Consider the following 27,294-nt stretch of genomic DNA (forward strand, 5'->3'; position numbering starts at 1 on the left):
TGGGGAGAGCAGTAATTCTGCTCAAGGGCTTCCTTTACCTGTGTGGATGTCCTGGCTCCAGGAGAGGAGTGGCATCTCTCTCACTGTTGGACTGCTTCTGTGCACCAGTACAACCACCATCAAAACATGTTCATCCCATCCTCAGATAAATGTCATCAGTCAGAGAGTCATGGAAGGCCTTGAGTTGGAGGAGAGTATTAAAGTTAATTTAGTCCAACCACCCTGCAGTGGGTAGGGACGTCTTTCACTTGATTGTGTTGCTCAGAAGTCCTTCCAACCTGACTTTGAACACTTCCAGTGATGGGGCACCCAGAGCTTCTGTGGGCAACCTGTGCCAGTCTCACCACATTCATCATAAAACATTTCTTCCTTGGTGACCCTTCTCTCCATTCCTTCAAACAGTTTAGCTTCCAGGTGTGAAAGCCCTTCTCTCTGATTTTCCCCATCTTTGGGACTTCCCACAGTTGCTTAATGGTTTACTCACCTTCCTGTATAGGGAGGAAAGGTCTTTTTTCACTCCTGTGTAGCAGGTAGGAGGGGGTTGTTCTTCAATTCAGCTCTCCTGCTGTGGATCACAGGAGCTCATTGCTGTCATTATTTAGATCACTACTTCAGACCAACAACATTAACGGCACTTACAGTCATTCTGTTATCTGGATAATTAATCCATAAGGTATTGCACACAATGTGGTGAATAATACAGGAAGTGATTAAACTGAGTATTTTCTGTGGGTTTCCATCATACTGTATGTGAAGCTGGAAATAACATGCTGGAGATCATGTAAAAACCAGTGGCACATTGGATTTATTCATTGTTGCTGTAGTTCATGAAATTTGAGCTGCACTTTCTGACTCTTGATTTTTTGAAGGGACCTTGCCCTTTGCTTTAAAAAAGCAATTTGAGAATCTAAATTCTCTGGAGTTCTCATAACCAGAGGAGGAATGAGAGAGTGTCTGGAAACTGCTTGAGAGTGATGATATTTGACTTTAGTGCTGAACATAGCTACTTTGATTTGCCCTCTGGATAACCATGCTAATGCTATAAGGAGCTTGCTTTCCCATTTTAGCTGCAGCAGTTACCGGCCTAAAGGTAGGTGACATGAATGCTTCTATAAATATGTATGTTTTAATCAAGCCATTGTTTATAATTAGATAATAATCATAATGGTGTAAATAAGGGTTAGAGTGGGGTGTATAAAAGGTCATAGGCAAGCAAGACAAGTGGTTGATGTCTTTAGTTTTTAGCTGAGGTATTGGGTAAGATTTAGAGATGGCAGTTGCAGCTGAACAACGCTGATTCATCTGAATGTAAGGAAGGGTAGAATGAGGTGTGAGATATTGGATGAAATTCTTGTTGCCTTGGCCTTCTGTGTCTACCTTACTGATTTAATATACTGTCTCCTCCTGCTTCTTGAGTCACTTGTGGAAGTAATGAAGCTGTCTCATGGGAGGTTTTTGGAAAGGGATATTTAAAAGACACGTTCAGAGGTTTTTCTACTAAATGGATGTCAGTGCTTTCTAGCAATAGAAAAAAACCCTGGATGGGATAAAAAACTCTGAAATCCGCATAGATATCGTTTCCTGATAAAGAGTCTGTGCTGTAGCCTTTACAAACTTACCACCTTGGCTCTACTATAAAATTACAAATTTGTTACCTCCCTAGTAGTGAGAGTAGTACTTCAGAGGGTGAGCAGGCACATTTGCTGGAATGAATTTTAGTAAAGCTACTGTTACTGTGTGGGAAAGTTCATCCATTGATTTCAAACTTTTAATGTTCTTATTGTAATTTTTTTATCACTGTGTGAATTTAACTAAACATTGTTTTCCTGGAAGCACTGTGTTTTCAATGGTAGTTAATGTTTATGTTGAATGGAAGCCATAGGAAAACACTGAGCACAGTAGGGTGCAGAGCAAAATTAATTTGTAGACATACACTTCCTGAATCAAAACCTGCACCCCTACCCAGCCATGAGGACTTGCTGTTTATTCCACGAGGCCCTGAGGTGTACGTGTAGTTAAGTGTGTTGGTAAGAGGGAAATGGCTCTTGAAATGAGGGTGGTTCACCCAAAACTATGGGGTTGATGGTTTAGCTACAAATGAGTTGGTGCCGTGCTGGTGGGCTCTCATGGGGTGGCTGTCCCCCTGCTCAAAGGCACATAATATACTGTATCTCAGGCAGCCCAATTTGCAGCAAACAGGTTAATAGTGCTGGTAAGGTCAGGTTTGGGGATGAAGGTGGCAACCAACATGTTTTTTATCTGGGAAATCAACTGAACAGTTACTTAAAATGTAAGCGGGATGTTACCTTTTTGTGAAAGATAAGCTGACAGTGTCTCTCTCTAAGGACACAATGTTGGCTGAGCACAGTCAGTAAAATTTGCAAAAGTTCTACTATTTCCAAGTCCCAAAGGCCGTTGGCTTCCAGGAAGATAGAGTATATAAAATTGGAATAATGATTCAGTCGTCTTTGTAGACTTATGGAACACATTGATGTGAACAGTGAGGTTGCTCTAATTTTTGTTCCAATTGCCATTTGTAAAATAAATGCATACCATGGGGTCTAATGAAACTCGAATAGGATTGATATTTTGTCATTTCAGATTTACTGGGATTCTAATCTTTTCATACAAGTTGGTCTGTATGGTTCAAGGGATCCGAGTGTCTTCTCTAGCCAGTTGTTGTTTTGCTGGTACAGCTGTTCCCATTCTGGAGTAACTTTGCTTGATCCTGATGCAGATAGATCCCTGTGCTGCCTTTCACTAGTACATGGCACAGAAGCTGCAATCCCAGCTGACTGTGCCTGTCACTCCTGGGGGTTTTGCTTCCTTGCAGGGCTGTTTGTTCATGCAAGTACAGCACGAGCTGCTGTAGAATTTCTCCAGTATGAGGAGCTGGGACTGGCTGGAGCAGACTGTTGTCTGCTGGAAAGATGCTTAAGACACACACTGGGATGAGCAAACACTGTGTTCAGCCCATATTGACCCTCTTCATTTGCCAGTTGCAGTGTGCTGCCATTGGTGCCTGTGCTGTTGCTGCTCTCAGCAGTGCTGGAAAGGCACAGGCGAGAAAACAAGAAGTATTCATGACGAATCTGTGCAGGGGAAGGCTCCTGGATTACTTCTGATAGCCTAGCTTTCATAAACAAATGCCTTTCTAAACTGGAAGTGGATCGTATTGCTGCCTTTGTTATGTTTCTGTGCAGCTTTTCTGTTCTTTTGTGGAGATCATGGGACAATATCCTCTGTGCAGGCAGGCTGCTGGGTTCAGTGTATATGGTCAGAATCCTGTGTTTAACATCACATATCTCAATATGAAAAAAGTTATGGCTGGTTTGTTAACATTCACATTAAAGGATGACTGTTAACATTCTTAGATGAAATGGGACTTAATTGTAGCAAACATTTGCTTCAGTCTTAAACACTAATGGACGTGTTAAACTCACATTTGGGAAGTGGCTGAAGGTGCAGTATTTACACCCCGCTGAGCACCGAGGCTGTTGAGGAATACATGCTGTTTTAAAGAGGACAGATTTTGACAAATGGGCTCTGTCTTATTACGAACATGCTGAAAAAGAACGTGCTGTATTCACCAGTGGGATAGGAAAGCCCTCAGGCTCCCAGCTCTCATTCCGGCTTTTCAATGTGGATTTTTGTCTTGGAGTCGTTTCTGAGAACATATTTACTAGTGCAGCTTAAAAAAAGCATGTGTTTAATGTGCCTCTTTTTGTCGTTGAGATGATAAATCCACAGACAACAAACAAAAAAAATCACTGGGGACTTTGGTAACAACTTGGGAAGGAAGAAATTCATAAAAATAGGCTTGGGGTGAAAATAGTGTCAATCCGTTAGGCATGAGACTTCTAAATCCCTGGCATTTGTTTTGCAGCACCAAGAAGTTCACAGCCTGTGTTATTAACTCTAACATCTTTCTAAATTTTATTCTGTGTATCTCTCAATCAATAATATTGTACCTTATTTTAAACATCATCAGTTTAATTTTCTAAACTTCTTTCAGCAAATTACCTGTTAGGATTTTGTCTCTTGATTCTAAAGCAAGCATTTATTCAATCCTAAAAAAAGAGTGGTTGACATGAAATGGCTCCAAAATGTCTGACAAAGTGCTGCCTATAATAGAACAAAGCATAGTGTTGTAATTTATGATGTTTCTTATTTATTTGCTCATCCAAAAAAGCCTGTCTTGCTCTCTCTGCATTTGGTATCCAACATGTCCTGCGCTGACAACCACAGCTTGTTTCAGAGTAATTTAAGGCTCAGCAACTTGCTCAGCATCATCCATTTTTTTGGTAGAGCTGAGAATAGAGCCTCTCTCTTCTGTCATGGCTCAGTTCCTCACTGTAATTGTGGGGCAGCTTTCCTACTGACTGAGTGAGCCTCTGATGTGACCAAGTCCATTATAATGAACATTGCTGCTTCAAATTTTGATGAAGTCCCCTCATTCAGTAATTTTTTTGAAGTTATAAAATGAAATTCCTCAGTGAATCGTGGCAAAATATGATTGTCTAATTAAAAAAAGAAGCAGATGTTAATGTTCTACTTTTCAGTCTCCAGTTCTCCACTGCTTATTAAGCAAGCAGGTTGAGAAAGTGATTGTGTTGTTAGATGATAGACAATGTGGTTAATGTAGGAACTTGAGCAACTTGAGTGTTTGAAAGTGTTGTGGCAGTTTGATCTGCTTTACTCAGGTTTATGGGACTAGTAACAGATCCTAAGATTTACAGTAAAGGGGATTCCAACTCCTTTTATTTTTTTAAGAAACCGCTCATATTTGCAGATCACATCTACCACAGTGAGGTCCAAGCGCAGGAATTAGCAGTGCATGAGATGCCTACATAAATATCAATTCACCTTTCACCCTTAGTCATAAAGAAAGTTCTTCTAGTCAGTCCATAACATCTTTGTAGGTTAAGCAGTCACAGAGAAAACTAGTGATTAATTTAGTGATAGGAAGCATGAGAGGCTGTGCTTGTGTGATGTCACATGGCACAATGTGTCCTCTAGAGTGCTGACTATTCACCTGTGACCATTTGTTGGAGTGTTTCTGCTTGGAAAACAGAGGTATGCTTTTGTAAAAGTCTTCGAGGCTACATTGGCTCATTGGAATTTTAATTACAATTTTTTCTCTGTGTGTGTGTGTTTTGTTGTTGTTTTTTAATAGCCCATTTAGTTTTTGAAGGAGATCAGGGAAATGATGGCAGAAACACCTCTTGCCATTTCTTCCTTCCTTCTACAAATGTCTGGGGCAGTGAGATGATACCCTGCTGAGGACACTGCATTGTGACATTTTTAAGGAGTCTTTAAGGAGTCTTTAACATGCAGTTTATTGCCAACATAGAAGGTTTGCTTGCCTGAATTTTCCCCCTCTTTGGCTGCAGGCCTAGCAGGTGCTCCGAGTCCCCCAAGTTGTGTTTTCAGCAGCAGAACAAAGAGCAGGGCTGGCTTCAGGCGTGAAGAGATGCAGCTGGCAGTGGAGGTTATGATTGCCTATCAATAGGTATTCATCCTATTAATTAAGCTGCTGCTGTAAAACCCAGCTAGAGGACAGCTTTTTAGCCTGCCTGTTGTAAAAGTCAGCTGAGTCACCTGTGAAATGATGTTAATCAGAGGGCTGCAAGGCTTATGAGAAGGCTTTTTTTTTTCAAGCCCTCTTCTCTTGGGATTGGCAGCAGCCTTTTTCAGAGCCATGGCTGCCGGGCTGTCCCCTGTGATTGACAAATGGCACTCGATTCTCTGGAAGCTCTGTGCTGTTTTTGTGAACCTTGACTAGCAGGAGCCAAGCTGTGACCTCACACTGCTTTTGTTCCTCAGCTGTAAGCATGTTATGGTAAAGACTTTCAGCCCCTTTCTTGGCTCTACTGAAGTCTTGTTTTGCAGCCCTTAGGTTTCTGTTTTCTTTAAGGTTTTTCTTTTTGGGCATGAAAAAGCAAGAGTATGGACATTTAATTTTTCTTTATGAGACCAGTGTAAACTAGTGAGTGTATGACCTTTTGGGATGCAGGTGGTTTGTTTGATGGAGATCATTGTAGTGTCTCTTAGGACTACTGAGAGGTTTTTTTATTGTTCAAATTACATACTTCAGAGTTCTTGCATTTCAAGTTTAGGTCCAGTTCAGTTCCACTTCTGTTAGGACATAAAGCAAGTGAGCCACCTTCTCTAAAGCCCCGCAGAAGGATGTGAGGAGCAGAGTGGGGGGGTCCTACAAACTCCAGCTCACCCTCTTCACAAGTGCTGCTGAAGGAGGACAGCCTGAGACTTTCCTCCAGGTGGTCTCTCATGCAGAAAGGTAACAATTGCAGGAAATTCTTTTCCTGCCACCAGTTCACAAGCTCAACAAACAATCCCTTTGTTGAGGCATTGGGGTCACCCTTCTGGTTTCTTTCTCTTTTTTGCCAGCTAGTTAGAATTTGTAAAACAGTTCCTTTCTGGAGGGATTAGGGAGTGGTGGTCTGTTTCTCTCTTCCTGAACCTTTCCAAGTTTTTCTAAAAGGACAAAAAAAGAGAAAAAGTTGACAGAAAACTTCCTAGAAACAGTCCCATGTCACCAAACACAACCATCTTCCTTGTGTTTGTGCTGAGCTTGTGTGACTGCCTTTGTTTTAGGTATTGACATTCTGGGTGCTTCATTCCAGGGAGGCTGAGAAGCCAGAGGCAACTCAGTTGTGTGAGTAACACATCAATCCTGTTCAGATGGAGGCTTGTTTCTTTAGAGAGCAACGCCCTTCCGCCGGAGCAGCGAGGCTGCTCTGCTGCCCTTTCATGTGCAGCCTTCTGGCTGATACTCAGCCCGGCCCTGGTGCCACGGCTTCCTGATTTATGAGCTTGCACGAGAAGCTGCTGATTGTATCTGCTCATCAAGACCGGCAGTGAAAAGTCACCAGCTTTGACAGATGCGACTGACTGTCAACATTTTCCTCCATTTTTTTCTTCTGTAAGTTTCTGGGTTTCAGACCTCTCGTTCTTCCCATCAGACAGTGAGCAGATGATGTTCCTCTGCGTGCCCTGTGGCATGTTGTGTCCTTTGCAGGGCGCCTGTTGATCACTGTTGCATTTTAATAGTCATGTGTATCAGGCTTGGCTGTCCTGAGCCCACTTGTAGCTTCCAGGAGGCTTGTGCTGGCTGCCATACATTCCTACACCCACTCAATCCTTTTAAACCATTAGAGCATCGTGCTTTTGTTTAAGGTCATGAGTAGGGTGTGGAACGGCCTTTTAAAAAAAAAAATATTTACCTCACTCTTGGAAGATTTGTCATCAGTTTTAGTGGTGTCCTCATTTTTGCTTTTTCCTGCAGGTCTTATTTTCCTTCCTTTGTAGTGGTTTCTTTTTCCACGGAGTTGCAGTGCAGAGCCTCACACTGCAATTTATCTGTGCCAGCTGAGAGTGGATAAAACAGGTCTGGGCAAGGAAGGGTTTCTCTTTGTGGACACAGTGCAGGCTGGAATGTGGATGTAGTTGGCTGAGCCAAGACTAACTCCTTGAGGTGAAGGTTTTATTTCTTTCCTGTGATTAAGCTGGGAGTGTGTTAGTTTGGAGTAGCAACAGGTTTAAGGAAATGATTTCTTTTTGTTTCCTTTTGTCTGTTTCTAGGAAATCTCCCTGTGTTAAGAAATCAAAACAAGAGGATGGATTCTTGCTCTGAGCCATTTGTCACCAAAGAGAAGGAAAAAAAGCCAATTTTTGCTAGTGCTGATATTTTTTTTTCTTTCCTCCTAGGAAAAGGGTTTGTTCCTAGAAAATAAAAAGAACTTGAGTTGGCAGGTAATTGATACATATCTGCCCAATCTGAAGAAGTACTTAACTTTTACATAACTACCTATGAGTCTGTGTAGGAAGCTGCCAAGCTGCAGTGGACTGTGTGGTTTTCATTATGTCAGTGTATTTAAACTTGTTGCAAATGGCCTTCTTTTATGGGTGGTTAGAATTCCTTTTAAGTTGTCATTCAGAAAGCCCCGGAGGGGAGGGGAGCTGTGACAGCTCAGCAGATCGTGCTGTGCCCTGACTCCAGGCAGGATGCTGCTGTGCCCTGAGGAACAGCACGTGGCACTGAGCAAAATCTGCTTCAGCACCCCCACTGTGCTCCTTTGGCAAGACTTGGGAATTTACAGCGCTGGAGTAACTGAGGCAGCATGAGAAATATTTGGCTTTCTTGGTCTCATTTTTGATGCTGAAGCTACTGAATGCATAACTACCTGATTAATGCAGAGATTTTAATCTTCTGACCCCCCTTGCAAACACTTATTAATTGCACTCATAGATTTTAAATTTGTAGAAGTAGAAGGGATAATTATGATCCTGTAATTTGGTTTCTCCGTGCAGCTGAACACAAATCTTTTACTAAATCGATGGCTTTATCCCCCTCACTTTAAAAAAGTGTGCTCCTTATTTAAGGAATTTGTTTTCTAGCCTGTCAGACTTGTTGCTTATATGATTATTGGGCTGGTATTAATCTTCACTTCTTAAAAATCAAATGAACAGAGCTGTTAGAACAGCCTCAATACGTTCTCCCATTTACAGATGTTCCTCTTCCATTTGCTTTTTAACTTCCAAATTTCTTTTTAACAAAGAAAACTTTGTTCACTGTGCAGTTTGTTTGCTGTTGTATGTCATGTTTACAGGGTTGCCAAGTAACCTGCCTCTTCTCTTGCTCCAATTTTTTTCACATGTATCAAAGGTAATTTTAACCTTTTTAGCTTGTATCTGATATAAACTTCTGCCTGGTTGGATATTTGCTAGGACTCTTCATCATCATCATCATCATCATCATAGTCATCACAGCATCCAAAAGAGGATTCTTGTTCCAGGAGAATGACCTACACCCTTTGGTCCCGGACATTGTTTGGCCTCACTGGGACACACATTAGTCTCTAATCTTTCTCTCTAGATCATGTGAAGAAAATACAGAAAAACTGGAAAAGCAGCCACTATCAACATGTTTGTCTCTTCCCTAGAGGAGTCTTGCTGAAGTCCTGTGAATTAGATTTTAAGAGCATTCAAGCTTCACCAGTCTCCTTTTAGGTATCTCAAGTCAGATGCTTGGAATGTTTGCAGTCTCCCAGTTGATAAGGAGCTGCCAGCTGCTCTGGATTTCCTCCTCTCCCTCAGAAATACCTGTTTAATGTTCAACCTTTTCTATTTGAAGAATCACTATTCTCTAATGCTGATGTTTGCAGAAATGGAATGACTTAGGAGTAAGACTTCCTGCTGAAATTGTGGGGGATTTAGTATGTTTGCTCTTTCAGTTCAGCAGTTCTGTATATAAACATGGATTTGGGTCAGTCTTCCCCCTTCTCCTTCCCTGTTTTTCTGTCATGTTCCTATTTGCAGGAAGTCCTTTACCACTGGGTGCCACTGTTTGATAGTTCTTCACATTTGCTTCAGTGAAGCCCTGAAGAAACTCTCCTCTCACTCTTTGGACTTCTGAATTTAAATCAAGGCTCAGTTCTTATGCAGCATCCCATGTTTCAATGTAGTAAAATTTGATTCAAACAAAGTTGCCCTGATTTTTAATTTAGTGACCCACACTGATGGGTCTACAACACTGATGGTGCACTGTAGCTGCAGAGAGCATAAACTGATCTTATTTGCTTTTCTGCTCTTAAAATCTCTTTAAAAAATGTGTAATTCCAGAATGGCATATGAATCACTGTTGACCCGTGTATAAATAAATTGCTTGTTACCTTTGAGGATTAATCTAGCTGCAAACTGTGCTGCTGAGTGCCTTTCGTAAGAGGCATAATTTGAATTATCATCTCCTGAAAATCATGTTACTGCACTGTTATAATTACCCATGTAGTGTTTTGGTGAAAGTTATGTGTATATTCAGTTGTGTGACTTTGTCAGTCGTGATTTATTCCTCTCAAAGGACTGACATAGATGTGAGGACAGCGGGGGTGTGCACGACATGCTGTTTTTCTGCAGGGCAAAAGCACAATAAGTCACTTAGGGCCTTTTGGATGAGAGGTGTTCAAAACACTGAGTCTTCTCCTTGTCATCAGAATGGCTTTCCAAACCCTCAGCCCTGTCTTGGGATTTAGATGATCACAGAATCCTGAGCAAAATAAGTATGGAGAATATAAAGTCCTTAAGAAATATGTAGGGAATTTAGGAAAGACAAGTGATGTAAGATGCACAATGTGTGTTATCTGCTGTTAGTCCCAGACTGCACCGTAGTGTTACAGTGGGTGGATCACAAACCAGGATTTAGGGAATATGAGTGCCCTTCAAGTGTGCTGCTCTTCATCCTGTCTTTTCTACTGCCTGTATTAAAAATTAATGCTAAGTAGTTTGTTGCAGTAAAAGTGAAAATATGAGTTTTGCCTGTGTCTGACAAAGGGGTCCTTTCAGAAGGTCTCCATCTTTTCCTCTCTCAGTATTCTTAAAGCACCTTGTGTGCACACCTCTTCCTGCAGCAGGAGGGGAGAGGCACTTTCTCTCTTCTGCCTCTCATTGCACAGCTGCATTGACACCTCTTCAGCATTTCAACCCAACAAGAGAAGAAAGAAATGCAACTATTTAGAGCTGATCCTTTCAGCTGGTTTGAAAGCCAGTGGCAGAGAACTTCTTGTAGCTCTTGCAGACTGAGGAAAATTTCTTTAGGATTAATGCAGATTCCTGTCTTCTGGGTTTTTTAGTGGAAGATGTGAGGCCATTCTCAAGGCTGTTTGTGTCTTCTTGCATCTCTTTTCCAAGTAAACTACAGACCAAGAGGAAGGAGCCGTTCTGTCCTCACCAGCATTGCACTCCAGGCCTTTCCCTCTCTGGGGGTCAAGGCTGTTCCCTCCACACCCAAGACTTGACTGAACTTCAAAGCCCTGCAACAGAGACTGCCTGGTGCTGTTTAAATTGAATGGGAGCCATGAGCAGCTCTTTGCATTTGAATTGTAACCGTGTGGAGCACTGCCCCAGATCTTGCACGCTCTGCCTTCCTTTAGGTGTCAGTGCCAATGCAAACATCTTTAACATGACCCTCTTTCTTCTGGTTTCTCATTTAGTGGAAGTTTTATCTGTGCTTTGTTGATGTTACTCTCAGCAGTACTTAAGGGAAGAAAATGAGTGATAACTGCAGTTCCTTCAGATTTTGAGCGGGTTAGGTCATTTTAATATCATCTAAAGTGACAACAGGAACAAGCTTCAGAAGCCAGCAAGCTCTGCCTCTTTCCATATCCTTGACATCACTGAGATTGCTTTGGGCTGCCCAAATCAAGTGAGCCCTTGTTCCTGAGAGAATTCTCTGTCAGTCAGTCTTTGGCAGCCGTGGAACCAATGAAGACATGATACCTTGTGTCAGGGGTGTGCTGTGAGTTAAACTGTCCTGGCATGGGATGGACAGAACTTTGTCAGCCTTGGGATTGGATGTGAGATTTTGAAGTGCATGACAAGAAGCAGCGAGATTTGCCTTGCGGAGGCCATGGTGATTTCTAAGATGTTCTTCTCTTTTATGTGTGGAGCTGTAAACAAAATCTAGATGCCTGCTAAAGGGTTTAAAAGCTCCATGATGGTAATTATGAGGAACAGTAACGTAGTTAGTGACCTGGTGGCAAGATAGTACTCAGCGTGCAATCTCAGGTTCATGCTGCCCTGAACATATTTGATTTTGAGGCAGGTGAAGAGTAGTGACTCTTCTGATCTAAAAGCAAAGCTCTTGTCATGGGGAAGTGGCAGCCCTTTGGAACAAAGAACGAGGGGATGGGAGGAATTGCAGCCACCAGGACCTCTCTGGTCCTCCCCTCTCCCTCCACAGGCAGTCTAGCTGTGTTTTGCCATGGCCCAAACTCCATCCTTTCTTCAGCCACAAAAAACAGTGTAAGAGTCAAATTCCTTTGTTGGTGTCTGGCTTGAACATTGTGGTTGGGAAGAGTATTTTGTATTCTGTTTTCAGGAACTCTTACTTTGAATTAAAGGGTGAACTGTGGGAAGTTATTAATGATATCTATAATCAAGGATTAATCAAGTAAATCTCTCTAGTCGAGTGCCTTTTACTGCACTGAGAGCATACAGATAAAGACGATAGCTGTGTGAGCTTTCATGTGCAAACAGTGCTGAGGTGGTGCCTGCAAAGCACACTCTGCATTTAAGTAGCTCTTTTGCTTTCTTCCCAAGCTGGCTGATGTGAGGTGGTGCTTGGTCGTGTAACATCTGAGCAGAGACATGCTGAAGAATTTTTATTTCAATTCCTCTTGAAATTGGAAGGGAGAAAGTAAAACAAGTTGTTGTTTTTTGTTTTGGTTTTTTTTTCTCATGAAGAATGCCTTTGGGTTACTTGTAGCAAACTGCAAGTCTGCGCGGTACTTAAAAAAGCTAAAAATGTAAGTCTTAAAACAAAATGTTTGATGGTTTACAGTACAGCTTAGAACAGAAGTTGAAGCTTCTTCGAGAATAAAATCTTCAGGAGGTATTCAGTGTTTGAGCTAGTGCTCCTGTGGAAGATATTAGTTCAAGAATTTATTAAGGTAAAAAGGAAATCATGTGAATTTACTTTTAATGTAACTTTTGAATCTAGTATACTCTATTATTTTCATGTCCATTGGTATTTTTAGGCATTTATTTATCTGCTTTTTAAGAGGCCTCTACCTCTGCTTTCACAGGTGGAAATAATTGTGGGAATCATTTGAAGGGTGAAAATGCCATATATATGTGTAATAATATAAATATATGGGGTCTCACAGGAATTTTTATATTCAGATTCCATATGTAGAGGGAGATTTCTGGTATGAAGAATATCAGATAAAAAATAAATGGAATTCGCTGAATGCCTTATAAACATGAGAGGGTTTGAGGAGGTTTTTTTGTGACTGTCTTTCTCCTGTGGAAGCCGTGGGAGTCCTTTTGTACCAAAAACTCTGGCAGCTGCTAAATCCTTAACCTGGCATTGTGAAGATATCTGTTAAAAACACCGGTGTCTGTCTGTAGTTCTCTTTGTACACGTGTTTCCAGTGTTACTACCATTAAGGGACTTTTGGTGGAAAAAACCCTCTGTAGATTGAGTAAAGAATAAATAACATTGGAAGCAAAGGTATCTGCTGGACACATTCCCCCAAATGTGACTCATGCTTCTGGTATACTCTGGTTTGGTTGTATCTCTTCAGCAGGACCAACTTTTGAAGGGTCTTTTCTGTTTCCCCTTAATTTACTTGTGCTCCAAGGAAATTAAGTGAGAGTTGCAAGTGTGTGACCGCTTGGTCTTGGCTCTTCAAGACTGAGCTACTTTTTGATTACTCCAAGAGCATCTTTTTGTCTGGAAACATTAAACTTCTGTCTGGGACGATACTTGAAGTAATTTTTCTACAGAGGCATTTTGTCTAGTGAGATGTTGAAATTGCTTTGCAGTTGTTTGAGGAGTTAAAATTCCTCTTCCATGGAGGATCCCCAGTTTATTCTTTCTCTCTGTGGATCAAAATCCAGGTATACTGGAGTTGTGGACAAAGACTGTGTGAGTTATTCAGGCACTACAAGGTAGATAAATGCTTTTGTGCTGCTTGTGCAGCAGCAGCTAATTCAGCAAATGCACTGGGAAAGCACCTGCCAAATTAGTGGGTGTATTAAACTTGAGCCAAGCTCAGCTAAAACATCCCCTGAATCTAAATCTCCTTTATTTGGAGCAAGGTAGTGAGGAACCACAGCAATGGGATGTGCATTCTCAGTCGATCATGTAACAGCAGATGGTTAAAAGGAGCCTCTCGGATGCTCTTCAGGCAGCATATTCCTGCTAAGTGATTATTTGGATTATTAATGTCCCACTGTAGCACCTAGTGATGATCTGAAAGCAGCTTTATGGGCTGTGACTTTTGTGGTGATGAGCACTAGAGACTCATGGAATTAATAATGTTTTAATTGTTATTGCTTGAACATTGATTAAACTTGTTTAAGGACTTTTAAGGGATTCTGTCATCAAGCTTGACTGGTTTAATGGTGTGAGCCTGAACCTCAGAAGGAAACTCGGGATAAACTGCTCTGTTCCTGTCTGCCCTTTGTGTGGTGAATCATTTGTGCCTCAGTTTCCTTTTCATGTGACACTTGCTTTTGTAAATGTTAGCTTTGACAGGGTGTGGGGAGAGATCACCTTATCTTAATTGTTTGCATATAATATGACACAGTGGCTGTGCAGGACTTTGTTGGTGGCCACCAGCCAGGCTGAGGTTTGCAGAGGGTGTGAGAGAATTCACTGAGTGGGAACTGGGCGCCCTGTGTCGCTGGCTCTGTTTGGAAATTCTAGTTGAAGTCATTTGCAGCTTAATCATACATGGAAAGACTCTTTTCTTCCCAGGGGAGTTTTTATTCATTCATGTTTGCTGCTAGTAGAGTTCATGTTACAGTAGGAAACCACAATTCCTGACCTCTGAGTTGAATACATGTTTTAAAAATAGTGATGGGACAGAAGAAAGAAGAATAAATAAACTTCACTTTAAGGGCTTGCTCAAACCAAATCGATGGGCTGCAAAATACAGCACCACACTTTGAGAAATGATTGTATCAAAATTGTTTTTCAGGGGCTTGTGTCAAGAAAATTGTACATTATTTATGGCAATTGTAGAGTAATTCTGTGTTTTTCATCTCCACCTAAGCAAACAAGAATTATCTTGAAGGAGCAGCAGGTTATTTTTGGATTTACTTTAACAGAGAACTGTTGATGCCAAAAGGCTTCTAGAAGACTCACAAGCCTATCTGTGCAACAGAACTGATAGAGGAGTAAAGCAAAACAAATATTTGCAGAGAAGGTTTATTTTGGGTGGAGGTTAGATATGTAATATTAAAGTTATTTTAGGTGTAATAAGCCTGATGTGAACACTGAGAAAGAATGAAATGTTATGTCCTTATGTAAGAAAAGAACTGCAGCTGGTTTATTCACTGTCTGTGCTAAAGAGAATAGACCTCCACAAATGTTTCATTAACAGCATGGTTCTTTGTGGTGTGTGTTGAGGGGGTTTGGGGGCTCTTCAGCAGAGTGCATGGCTGGAGCATGAGAGGCAACAGGCTGGAGCTGACAAGAGGTTCATGGAGGTGTAAGGAAGAACCACTGTGAAGAAAGGAAAGATGGGCCATCCACAGAGGCTCTGCAGCCTTGGGGATCTTCAGGGTCTTACTGGGAAATGTCCTGAGCAGCCTGCTCTGTTCTCATAGCTGTTCCTGCTCTCAGGAGGAAGTTAAATTAGAAGTCTTCCAAGCTTCTTCTGACCTGTTTTCCAGTGATCCCATATATTTGACATGTGTGGTGATAGCTGGTTGCTTGATGGAAGTAAGGAGGACTCTGAAGAGGTGACAGAAGTATTCTTACTGCATGATCAGTGTCAGTAAGATTTCTGACATGTACAGCAATGTATTTTCATGGTTTCAAACTGTGGACAATTTTAATAGTAGTTTCAGAGGTCCCTTTAAGACCTGACACCCCCACAGAATTAAAAAATTCTTCATATGAACTTGCCTTGAAGAACTGATGAAGGAGCCACCCGAGAGCAGCTCACACTAATGAGCTGTTTCTCATTGAAGTTGCTCGACAGAAATTTGGTGTGTGACATGTAGCACCACTAAAACACAATTCACATCATCCATTCTAAAAGAGAAGCTGAAAGATCTTTGCCAGGTCTACTGGCCGCATTCAAATCCGGAGTATCCTTCTTGCATCTGCTGAAAACTTCCATCATGTTCTGCTTCCTCATGTGAAAGCAGCTGCAGCTCAGTGATGGTGGTACTGTTCAGTTTTAATCTACTAAAGTATTAAGTGAAAATCTTTCTGCTGTATCAAGTGGATTTGATCAGACCTGAGCAACAGTGTGAGATTCCTACTGAAAGAAAATAGTTCAGGGATTAAACTGTGGCTGAACATAGGTTTTGTAGCCCATGGGGTGAGAAAGAAGAGGGAAGGGCTGGTAACAGTGGGATCTGAGTTAAAGCACATATTCAGCTTTTACAGGAAACAGCACAGCAAATCCCAGTGATTCTCTGATTTGTCCCGTAGCCCCATGAGTACAGTGTGCAGCGTTCAGCTGTTCTGCCAGTCAGGAGAATGGAAGCCTCTCGCCTTTTCTTTCATGTCCCACTGATTCATCTCTGCAAACCCACATGCTGTGAGATTATTTTTTGGGATCTGTCTGAGGGGCCAACATTTCATCAAACTGACAACTGCAAATTCTGCGTGCAGGTTTTCACAACAGTGAAGAGAGATAGAATTTCTCTGATGTTTTTCATTTCGGTTTTGTTTTGGATGCTGGACATCTTGTGATTGGTGCTTTTTAATGGAAAGGGGTATGAATGGTCACATATGAATAATTTGAAAGCCATCATTTACTTGTCAGCTGTTGATTCAAAATGTTGTGGTTTGATGTGTAGATAAGTTTCCTGTAGCAGGATAGGAAAGTGCCACTTTTCCAAACAAAATAAATCATGAATTCATTGCCTTCAGGTCAGTGGGTTTTTGTGGATTTTTCACTAGGTCAAATACGGCCTGTAAGGAACAACCTCATCTGACTTTTTTCTTTTCTACTTTTCCACTCAGAATTCAGTTCCCCATCACAACAATTGCAGACCTGGCGATTTCCACATGGAAGCTTTTGCTTGATACAGTTCAGGGCTTGCTTATCCACAGAGCTGTTTTCCCCACAGCTGACATGTCACTGACAGCACAAAACGAGACTCTGCTTTTGATGCGCATTCACAGTATTTAATACAGTCAGTGTTTTAAATGTCTTTAGGGTCTCAGTTCTATTGATCCAAAAATGTTTCATCTGTATAGGCTTATTAAAATCAATAAGGGTCTTCACACACTTAAACTAAATTATTTGCGAAGTTCTCCTCAAAACGGGGGACACTCTTGTCTCCAAGTTGCTAGATGAAGGCTTTTGGAGATGCCATTGTTATAATATTGCTGCCTATTTAAAAAAATGCTATTGATGTTTGCTCTGAGAGCCTTTACTTTCTACAGACAAAACTAATCCAGCAAAAGCATGACTGTTGCCAATGTAATATGCTGCCTTTGTGGTTTAGGACATCTTTAAAAGCCTTTCAGTGTAGATTCACTGCAGTTGTTCCTGTTTTACAGGAAAAGAAGATACTGTGAACAAGGACACTGAACCCAAAGATCCATTTCTCATTCCAAGAAAGATTATGGCTGAACCAGACTACATAGATGATGACAATCCTGAATTAATTAGACCTCAAAAATTAATTAATCCTGTGAAGTCATCCCGGAATCATCAAGATCTCCATAGAGAGCTGCTTATGAATCAGAAAAGGTAAGAGTCTAAAAATCACTTGTGCCACCCTCCCACCTCAAACACACAGCTTGAGTTTTAGTTTCATCAAAAGGACGTTGTCCCCAAAACCCAGCAGGCACTGTTTAATTCATATCTTGTAAATTGAAAGACTCTGATTCTTAACTGTGGCATTTATTTCTGTTTGAATTTCAGTGCCAAAGCTTGCCTTAGAAGGCTTTTCATTTCGTTTTTGTAAATACTCAGAGGGTCAGTTTTGAGAGGAAGCAGTTCAGTCCTCCTCTATTGCATTTCCTATGCGTTACCTGGGCACTGCGATGTGTCTTGTACTCTTAATGTTATCAAGTATTTGACAAAATTTTGCTAATAACAGTGAGATGGTAAAATCTGTGGGCTTTCACCATTCCCAGGGCACTGGGTCCATGAGGCCACTTTTAAATCTGAGAAATCATGTAGTTTACTTCACATGAAAGTGTTCTCTACTTATTTGATCTCGCAGTGCAGTGTGATAGCCTGGTGCCTGCTCTGCTGCTGCACAAGTGTTTCTTTGTATGTTTTGCAAATGCTGCCTGCTCCTCTCTGGGATGGGATGCACAGCTGTTGCTCTATATATTGCTTTTAGAGATGTAAACAACCATGTCTTCATTTCATCAACTTCAGAGACACAGGCACCTGGCCCAGAAATAGCTGAAGTTCTGTTATTAAATCTCTTCAGCAACAGAGAAGTCATTTAGAAAACACATTAAGAAAATAGCCACCGGACCACCTGGTGGAGGAAAAGGCACTAAGCCTGTTGATGCTCCTTTGTTTAAACCAACAGAAACCAGCTATGATATCAGTTGGTGATTTGGTGCATTGAAGAAACACAAAATGGACTTTTCAAAGGCAGGGTGTGGGGATCTATAAAATAGAAGGGGAAAAACAGTATTTCAGAGTGGATTTGAGCAGAAAGCTGGTGGTATCAGCCATTCTGACTTTTTGAGACCCAGGACCATGATAAAGAAGAGTAAAAAGCTATGACTTTGGCTACTCCAGCACGACTAGATTCTGCAGGAAGAGTTACATTATGGCAGGTTTTCTCTCTCTTTTTTCTTAATCCTTTGACATTGTAGTATTTTGAGGCAAGAAGGGGTCTTTTTATGTGTAATAGCAAAATCCTCACAAATGCTGGGCTTAGAGACCTAATTCTAAATGAATTGCATACACAATATAGCATTTCTCTAGTGATGAAGAAGGAGAGATATTTTACAGAATTCCAACTGAATTGGAAGAAACTGGCCTAAATAGGTGTTTGTCCTATTTTTCGTTAATGGGATTAAACATCAAAGTCAGTTCCTGGCACCGAGAAGTTTATAGTCATTGAAAGAAAAATAGTTGAAGTTTCCTGATGATCTTAATCTAGAGGATGTGGAGGCTGCAATAAATTAAGGCTATTTTTTTTCCTTTTAAGTTTATGAAAGCATAAAGCACTTTAAAATAGTATGGGGTTCTTTTCTTTTTGGAAACTATCCTATTACACAGAAAAGTTGTGCAGACCTCAATACCCTCTCTTCTCTTACTGTAGCTTTGATTAGCTGCAGCTGTTAATTTTAGATTCTTATTTATTGGTGCAGAAATAGATACTTTGAGGATTTTCACCAGCAGAAAAAATGGTATTTTTTAGAGAAGGGTTAGTCTTCTGTGCTTTGTGTCACTGTACTAGCTCTGATAGGAGGCTTTTCAGTAATGTAGACATTAGGCTCTGTTCTGCTTTGTTACAGCAGACTGTCAAATATGTGGAGGACTTTCAGTGCTCTTACAGAAGTCTGCTGAACATGCTGCTTATTTTGTTGCAAAGATTCAGTGTAGACAACAGCAGCTTCGCTTTTTGGACCCATCAGTTTTAAACAGCCAGAAGATATTAGTACTGGTCCAGTCATTCTGCATCCCCATTGTGAGCAGTGTCTGTTGGGTCTAGAACTGGTGTAGTTATTTAATTGCAGAAAGAGTAGTGGTTCTGGGGAGAAAAGTATTCAGGTGGTGCTACCTCAAGGCACTGGTCACTTAAATTGTTTTCACTTATTAGGAGTCAACCTCAGCTCTGCAGAATATGAGTCCTTTCCAGAGGTTTTAGCCCTATCAGCTCTCACTTGTGTTGTAACACACTGTGCTTCCTCTATATCAAAGCCTTAGGCATTGTAATTTAAGCAGAAGAGTCACCGGGAGGCGATACAAGACCCCAGTTAATCCAGTATCCACCAGTTTGTTGCTTGTCTTTTCTACATAAGAGTGGAAACAGGATTGACTCTATAGTTCTGTTACAGATCTGCCAGCCCCACCTGATTGGACTGAGGGGTTGTATTTACTTGTAGCTTCTGCAGGTTCCCTTTGTTACTGTACATCTGAACCAGTCTGTGCCTCTGCTTTGTTGTGGTGCAACCTCTGAGAGAATAGCAGCAACAGTAATGTTACTTAGCAGCTGCTTTCTGGTTTGTGGCTGTTCTGACTGCTGATTGCCAGTGTGGAAGCTTCCACTGATTCTGCTCTTACCAATCCAGTAGTTGTAGTAGTAGTAATAGTAGTAGTAAAAAATGACTCCAGTTTTTCCTGCCTGGCTTCAGTTTTATGTGCTAAAATGTAATTAAAATAGCATGAAACATAAAATATGAACAGAGTCTTGTAGCTTCTGTTGCACTCAGGCCATGAGATCTATTATGAGAAATAGGGAACAGCATTTGGTGTTGCTAAATATTTGATTTTGCTGTCAGGGTATGTACAGGGATAGAGTGTTGCATAATATATGGAGTCATTCCTAGATACCACCATAAAATGGCATTTTAATGTTTTATTGGACATGCTGTCAGATATGCATATTAATGAATAATTAGGCAACCACAGATGTATAGCAAGTAGGAAGGGTAAAAATATGCTTTCTGAAAGCTTATTCAGATTATCGAGTTTCTTAAAGTGGAAATAAAAAATGGTTGATGTTAAACTTAACGCTGAATGCTTTCATATAGTCGTCTTCACAGGAAAGACAACAGTAACAAAGACAAATTTCAGATCTCTCTGCTCTGCCTTAAGTGATGCTAATACCTGAATAACAGGGAGAGCTTTGAATCTTAAATTTTGGAACCATTACAGCATTACAGAGATAAAAGAAATGGCTGAAGTCACAAAAATAAGTAGGAGTGAGTATCCATGTGTGTGCCTGTATAAATAACGTCATGCATCTTCCCAAGGAATGAGCTTTCTCATTCCGGAGTAGCTGGCTTGGAAAGCAATTTGTGCTGAACAGGCTCAAAGCATCCAGTTCATGTAGCACCTAAAGGCTTGTCAGAGGGAGAATCCTCCAGGCTTTGTCTGGTCTCCAAGGTGATGACAACTTTTTTATTCTGGATTTTTGTTGTCTTAGGTTCTTTGTGATGTTTATTGTAGCCTGGGAGCTCTCAGTGGAAATAACTTCGCAGCCAGGCATCACTAAAGCTGTCACATTTTCAAGGAAAGGAGAGAATCCATGATTTCCAGGAGCAGTGTGACAGACCGCTTTTTACTTTTGTTCATGCAGACTTCTGTGGGCAGAATAGCCTGCACAGGACTGTCTGAATGCAGTTGTTCCAAGTTACCAGGCACCAAGCAAATTCTTCTTGTCCAAAATTTGTTTCTAGCTCTCATAGTGCCTTGATCTGCGATGGTTTTTTCAGTCCATTCTTTTGGAATCAAGAGAATACAGTGAAAACTAAAGATGAAAGTTAGTGAAGTATACAGGAGAAATACTAGCATGCACATTAAAGAGAATTATCTTTAGTGATTATATGGCTTAAATTCTAGCTTAGAGTACTGGTTAGAAATCAGGCAAGTGTCTGCATGGTTTTTTTCTTTTAATTATTTATTTACATCCCAATGTATCTAAATAGGCAAGTACTTGATTTTAGTAAAGCTGCCTGCAATTCTGTGGGAATTCCTGCTAACTGAAACTGATCTCCTTTTTCTTCACCCCATGTAATTTGAAGGGGTCTTGCCCCTCAGAACAAGCCAGAGCTACAGAAGGTGATGGAGAAAAGGAAACGAGATCAAGTTATTAAACAGCAAAAAGAAGAGGAAGCACAAAAGAAGAAGTCGGACCTGGAAATAGAGCTACTGAAACGGCAGCAGAAACTGGAGCAGGTAAGATGAGGAATAACAGACATTTACACATCTGCGTCTGAGCTACTCACCTGAGGCTCCCTTTGTAGACAGAAAAGAAGCAGCAGCCAATTTTCAGCATATTTCCCCTAGTTAAATTCAGATATCTCTTAGGATAAGCAAAATCACACTCTTTAATTACCTGTTGTCACTTACTGTATAGGAAGTGTATACAGGGTCTGCCTTTGGTCAAATGAATCCTGCACCAGCCAGCAGGAATGTGTGTGGAGCACTGATGCTATTTAACCATTGAAACTGTAGTGATTTAGTCAATTTTTGTAGTCTGTGATCCACTAAGCATGGCTGTTAGGCTGTAGAACATCAAAATTACATTTAATGAATTAAAATCAATTGATTCTCCTGGGTTATGTAAGAAACTAGATAACTTTTAAAAGATCTTTTGTAGTCTTAAAAGATGTGAGCCCACTGGTGTTTTCAAGTGCAAGAAAAAGTCCTCAGGCCTTGTGCATGGAGATGATGTGGAGCTGGATTTCCTTATGGTGAAGCTTTTTGCCAGGCACAGGGGCAGCCAAATGTCTCTGTGCCTCTGGAAGCACTTTGTGTGCCTGAGAGGAAATATCTCTGCAGTGAAACAGCTCATCATAGAAGTCACTGTGCATCAAGCAATGCATTTATTTTAAAATAAATTAATGCTATAAATAAATGCTTTAGAACAGTACCTCCTGTGTTTCTGAAAAGAAATCAATTAAGCCAAATAATTACTGTTAAGATTACATATAATCCAATCATTATAGGTTTTAGGGTTTTATTATAGATTGAGGTTTTTTGTTTTAATTAGATTTAGAAATATTTTTGGAGAAAGCTATTGTATTTTTAAGTGTATCATCCTGTCATTTTTCCTATCTCTCTTAAGGGCCCAGCTTTGAATGGTTCAGCTTGTGGGAAGATTTGCTTTGAAACTGAGCCATCCCACATAGATTATAGAGACTAGATAATTCTGTTACAAGAGGAAAAGCCTGCCCATTGCAAACAGTGCTGTGACTTTGTAAACATCATAGGAATGGCATTAATTGACAACATGACTCATGGAGGGACCTTGTTGTGATTTATAGAAAGGCACATCCCTTGTCAGTGAACCAGAGACAAAGGAGAGATTATTTAGGTGAGCTGTATGTGTTCCCCATTAATCAGGGAGACCTTGGTTTGTTTAAGAATTAAAAAAAAAAAAAACCCAAACCTCCTTTCAGGCACTTTTGTTAGTTTACTAAAGGATTTTTTCTCCATTTCTGCCAACTCATCTGCCTTCCCTAAGGGGTCACTAAGCCATCCATATCCTGTGCCATGTGCAAACCTGTGCTGGATGGACACTGCATAGCCTTGCCACACAGAGCATTTCCTCACATGGAAATTTCAAGTGTCTGCATGGGCAGGAGCTCCAACTTGGTTAAAGGACTCAGTGAATGGGCTCTCAAAAATGAATGGCTAGGGGCCAACAAAGATTTTTTGGTTTTTTATTGGGTTTTTGTGATAGACAAACCAGATACTCTTTAAGAGGCTCAAGTTAGATACAGAACTTTATACCTAAACATTTAGAAATCAGTTCTGTAAGTGTGCTCGGTAGTAGCTGTTCACGTGTTCTCCCACGAGGCACATTCGTCCTTGTTCTGTTGTAAAGCCAGAGAAGGGAATTACTGTTGTTTCTTTAATGAAGATGTCCAAGAATTCCTTAAAAAGTGCTTCATCTTGTTCTTGTACTGGGCTTCCAGAGTTTTTGTCTGTCTGGCAAAGGTAGAGATCTGGAACAAGCTAGAGCCAAGGATTTGAAAAGATTTATTGTTTATGAGAACAGATACTCCCAAAGAAAGGCAATTTTATCTTTTCCATGAGACAAAGAAAGGAAGCAATTTAAAGAGTTTGGCATGGCCGGTTATTGAAACCTTTACGTTTTTGTCTTGTATTTCAACGATGTGTTTTCTATGCTTCTTTTTTTTTTTTTTAACATTTGATTCTCTTTTAAGCTGGAGCTGGAGAAGCAGAAGATACAGGAAGAGCAAGAAAACGCACCTGAATTTGTCAAAGTCAAGGGCAACTTGAGGAGGACGGTCCAGGAAACAACAGAAGCACCAGACTCCTAGAGCCAGCCCCTGCTTAGACTTCCAGCTTTCCTGCAGAGAGAGGCTTTTGCAAGCTGTCTCACATTTGCCCCTCAAGAGGGAATATAGCAGCATCCAGCTGACACTCACTGAAGATGAGATTTTTAATTCCTGGGATGTGTGGATTAAAAAGACAGTATTGTAAACAGATCGACTTGCCAAATACAGTCCTGAGATCAATGGATAAGGAGTGTCTCTGTCAGTTCAGTGTCATGGACCAGGCTGACATGCTTTCTCAGAGATTTTAACCAGGGATACTAGAGAAACTCCTTCAGTGTTGCACTGCTTTAACTCTTGTGATCCTCGTTTAGTGGAGATACACAGATTATATTTTGCTTTAAAACAGAACAAAAATCCTCCTGTGATATCAAGCTTTGCTGTGCAGGTAGATCTCATCCACCTAGACCTACAGCTTGTGCATATCTCACAATAGTTTGTGTTTAGTTGGAATTTTTATTAAATCTAGGAGGATATGAGGTGTGCTGATTACTGCTGCCCATCCCCACTAGGATAGGTAGCTGTGAGCAAGATGAGAATGCTTAAAATTCACCAGCAGTGAAAAGTTAAGCAGCCTTAAAGCTCTTTTCTTGCTGTTTGGCATGTAGAATTTGGGCTATGAAAGAGTGAAAATCTGATGATCCTTTCACAGGGAGACTCCAGAGGCTGATTTATCTGTCTGTAAACTTACACTGTTGTGTAAAGGCCTGTGAAGTGCAACCTGTGAATTTACCTCTCAAAGCAAAATGATCTGTCCTCTACTTTTCATGTTTTGAAATCCTACTTACTTTGGTGTTGTGGCCTTTCTCCTCCAAGGACTTGCTGAACAGAGTACAGTGGTAACACATCACTTGGTAGTGTTTGAACTCATTTGCTGGAACTGATCTGCCATCAGTTCCTATTCTCTGTTTGCAGACACTTGTTGCAGTTTCTGCAGTAGAGAAGTGTTTGAACCAGACCAAACCAATTGCAGGAATCTACTGAAATGGATTTTTTTCCCTAAAGTGAGGCATAACATGAAATTCATTTTATCCCAGCCTTCATTCATCCTCAAGAAAGAAGGGAAGTGTGTTACCACTGAGACTTTGGGTCCAATTCTGTCATCTTCTGCCTTTCCACAAGTTGCCCCTGTGACTTGCCATTACATAAAATACTGCTCAGCTTGCACAGGGATGACAGAATCTGATCCTTCATGCTTATGACTACTAGTTATCCAGGAAAGCCTGGGATGAGGAGTGGGGAACAGATTGCTCATGTTAGGATTATAGAATTGGATTCTTACCTAGTGTGACTGGGTGCAGATATATCTTCACAATCTGGGGAGAAATCCTCATCTTCCTTGGTGGGGATAGTCCTGGCTCTAACTGAAACTGTGTTCATACATACCTGCTGAGGATCTAATCCCTAGCCTTTGCCTTAGGATGCTAAACACAATAATTTCTACTTTGTAATTACATTGGACATAACTGTTTGAGAACACTTTTTTATTAATATCAGCAGTGGCATGTTTGTATTGTAAAGGTGTGGTGGAGGGTTGTTGGTTTGGTTTTTATAGTTCCTTTTGCCTTTCCTGTAAGTATTGGACATTTTAAATACAATTTCAGATTAGCACTTGGGACAAAACACTCACAATTAGAAATGTTTCCTAGATACAGACTTCAATTTGTTAAGATACAGGCATTTTTTGTCAGGACATAATCAGATTGAGGGTAAATTGAATTGTGATAAGCATATTGCCATTGATTTAGACTTGCAGTGTGACTCGCGTCTAGAAGATTAAATGTGAAGATGGTCTAACAGACTGTTCAGATGATGGACATACAAAAGACAGAGGCCAAATGTAAGATTCTTCCATGTATTATCTCAACAAAGGAACACCCTGAATGCTGCAGGTTCTTCCCTCTCTCCTTCCGTTCTCTTGGCAGGAGAGGATCTTCTCTGGCAACACATCATTCCAACACTTGCACTGATTTTGTTTCATGTTGTTGAGACAGCTCTATGTCTGAGCCTTCCACACCCTGCTCATGCTTCATCTTAGCTGTTCCCAACCTACCAAACATCCTGCCTCTTGGTTTCAGCTCCACATTAACCTTCTGCTCAGTCTGGAAAAGTCTGGAAGTGAGTGAGGAAATCTTCCTCTGGCTTGAGCAGACCATTTCGTGTTAGCCACTTGCCCTTGGTGATCATGGCAATGTTACCACATATGCACAGTGAAACAAAATCAGTGGAACTGGGAGTGGTGGGGGACAAAGACCCTGGTTTTAGCTTCAGTGGGTGTGTTGGATTGAGCCCTCAAGGCTAAAGGCAGTCTGCTTTCTCCCCAGGTTAGCTTGTGATTGAGGGTAGAGTTTCTCTTTCTGAAACACAGGAGGCCAGAAAACTCCCTTGTACATACAGCATGAAGTTGTTTTTTGATTTTCATTGGAATTAACTCTCTGTGTGAACAGAACATCAACGTGTGTGTTAGAACACCTTTGAATCCTGCTAATCCTTTAGTCTAGGAACTCCAGCCACCTTCATATCAATTTTGACAGGCAAAAGCTTGTATTTGAAGTCAGGATTGGGCAACCCTTTAATGGGTGGCCAGTTAGTCACACCACAAGTGTCCTGTGCAGCTACTCAAGTAAGAACCTGCTTGGCAGTGAGCATAAGCAATTCCTGCTCTGCTCTTCAGCTATATGGGTTTTGAAGCAATCCAGCGAATACTTCAGTGATCTGAAAATTGCTCACTTACCACTTTGTACTTTTTTAAGAACTCTTGCTTTTGATAGTATAGTAGTAAATTTTTTAGCATTTTGTGGCTTTAACATTCTGTTAATATCTGCACTTGTTTGAGTGTACATATATAAATATATATAAATATAAAAAGGGAGCCTTAATGGATTTGTTTTCATAATTTAATATTTTTTGTATTTGCTCTTGTATAATTGTTTTTAACTAAAGGTATTACGAGAATGAGGGTGGAATATTTAGAACCAAAGTTATGCTTAATAAAATCTACTACATGCTTGGTGTATGTGGTGGTGTCTGTCGTATCCTGCCAAAAACAAAACCTTGGGGGCTGCACTGACATATCCAGATTGTTTAAAATTCTGCAGTGTGGGGAGAAGTATCAAGATCATAATGACTTCTTGGTTCCTTAAAACCCTGCATCCCTGTCTGTATGTGCAGAAGTTGACAGAAAGAGTTTGCTGTGTCTCTAAGCCAGTATTATCCTTCAGATATGTTTGATGCAGAAAGTTTTTAACAGGACTGTGCAGCTGTTCAGGTAATCCAAGGTGAGGAAGAGCATAAGGGAAAACTTCTGATGGAAGTCAAGTAATTGTGGAAATCATTATCAATCCTTGGAATTAATCAGAGTTGCAATAGCTCCATTTCAAATGGGAGTGAGAAGAGAGTAACAAGCCTGGTTCTCTGTTCAACGCTCCTTTTAATTTAGACAATGCTCCAGCCTGTGGGTTTAGTAGGAAAGACCTGGGCATGAGAAAGAAGGTGCAGGCACAAATAAATTGCTGGGTTAGGGTCGGACAGCTCAGTGCCAAAGAGCAAAATCCAGTTGATAGGGAAGGTAGCAGGGGATGGACAGGGCTGGAAGAGGCATGTGCCATCAGTTCTGCACAAGGATCCTCAGCTCACCCTGGTCAGCTGGGCAGGTGACAGTAGAGGGGGAGCTGGAGAGGAGCATGGGGCGAAATGAAGTGGGGGAGGAGGAGAGCAGTGAATTCAGAACAGATGTCAGGAAATGCTTTTTTCCATCAGAAACTGCTCAGCATGTGGAATGGGTCCTGGCAGTACTG

At 40.9% G+C, this 27,294-nt stretch overlaps 1 protein-coding gene across 6 annotated transcripts in view; it reads left to right on the plus strand.

The window, feature by feature from the left end:
* The window catches only part of FAM107B (family with sequence similarity 107 member B), a 58,977-nt gene extending 32,464 nt beyond the window's left edge, over positions 1–26,513 (plus strand). For 5 of the 6 annotated variants that reach the window (XM_066318790.1, XM_066318789.1, XM_066318785.1 and 2 more), the window contains 3 exons: positions 17,051–17,243; positions 21,215–21,368; positions 23,366–26,513. In XM_066318790.1, the coding sequence (XP_066174887.1) occupies positions 17,116–17,243; positions 21,215–21,368; positions 23,366–23,482 (399 nt within the window). In that variant the 5' untranslated portion in view covers positions 17,051–17,115 and the 3' untranslated portion in view covers positions 23,483–26,513. The remainder of the gene's footprint in view (positions 1–17,050; positions 17,244–21,214; positions 21,369–23,365) is intronic. The other variant, XM_066318788.1, reaches the window with a different exon arrangement.
* The last annotated feature ends 781 nt before the right edge of the window (positions 26,514–27,294 follow it).

Source organism: Sylvia atricapilla, chromosome 5 (assembly GCF_009819655.1).
Source record: "Sylvia atricapilla isolate bSylAtr1 chromosome 5, bSylAtr1.pri, whole genome shotgun sequence".
Classification (NCBI taxonomy): Eukaryota; Metazoa; Chordata; class Aves; order Passeriformes; family Sylviidae; genus Sylvia; species Sylvia atricapilla.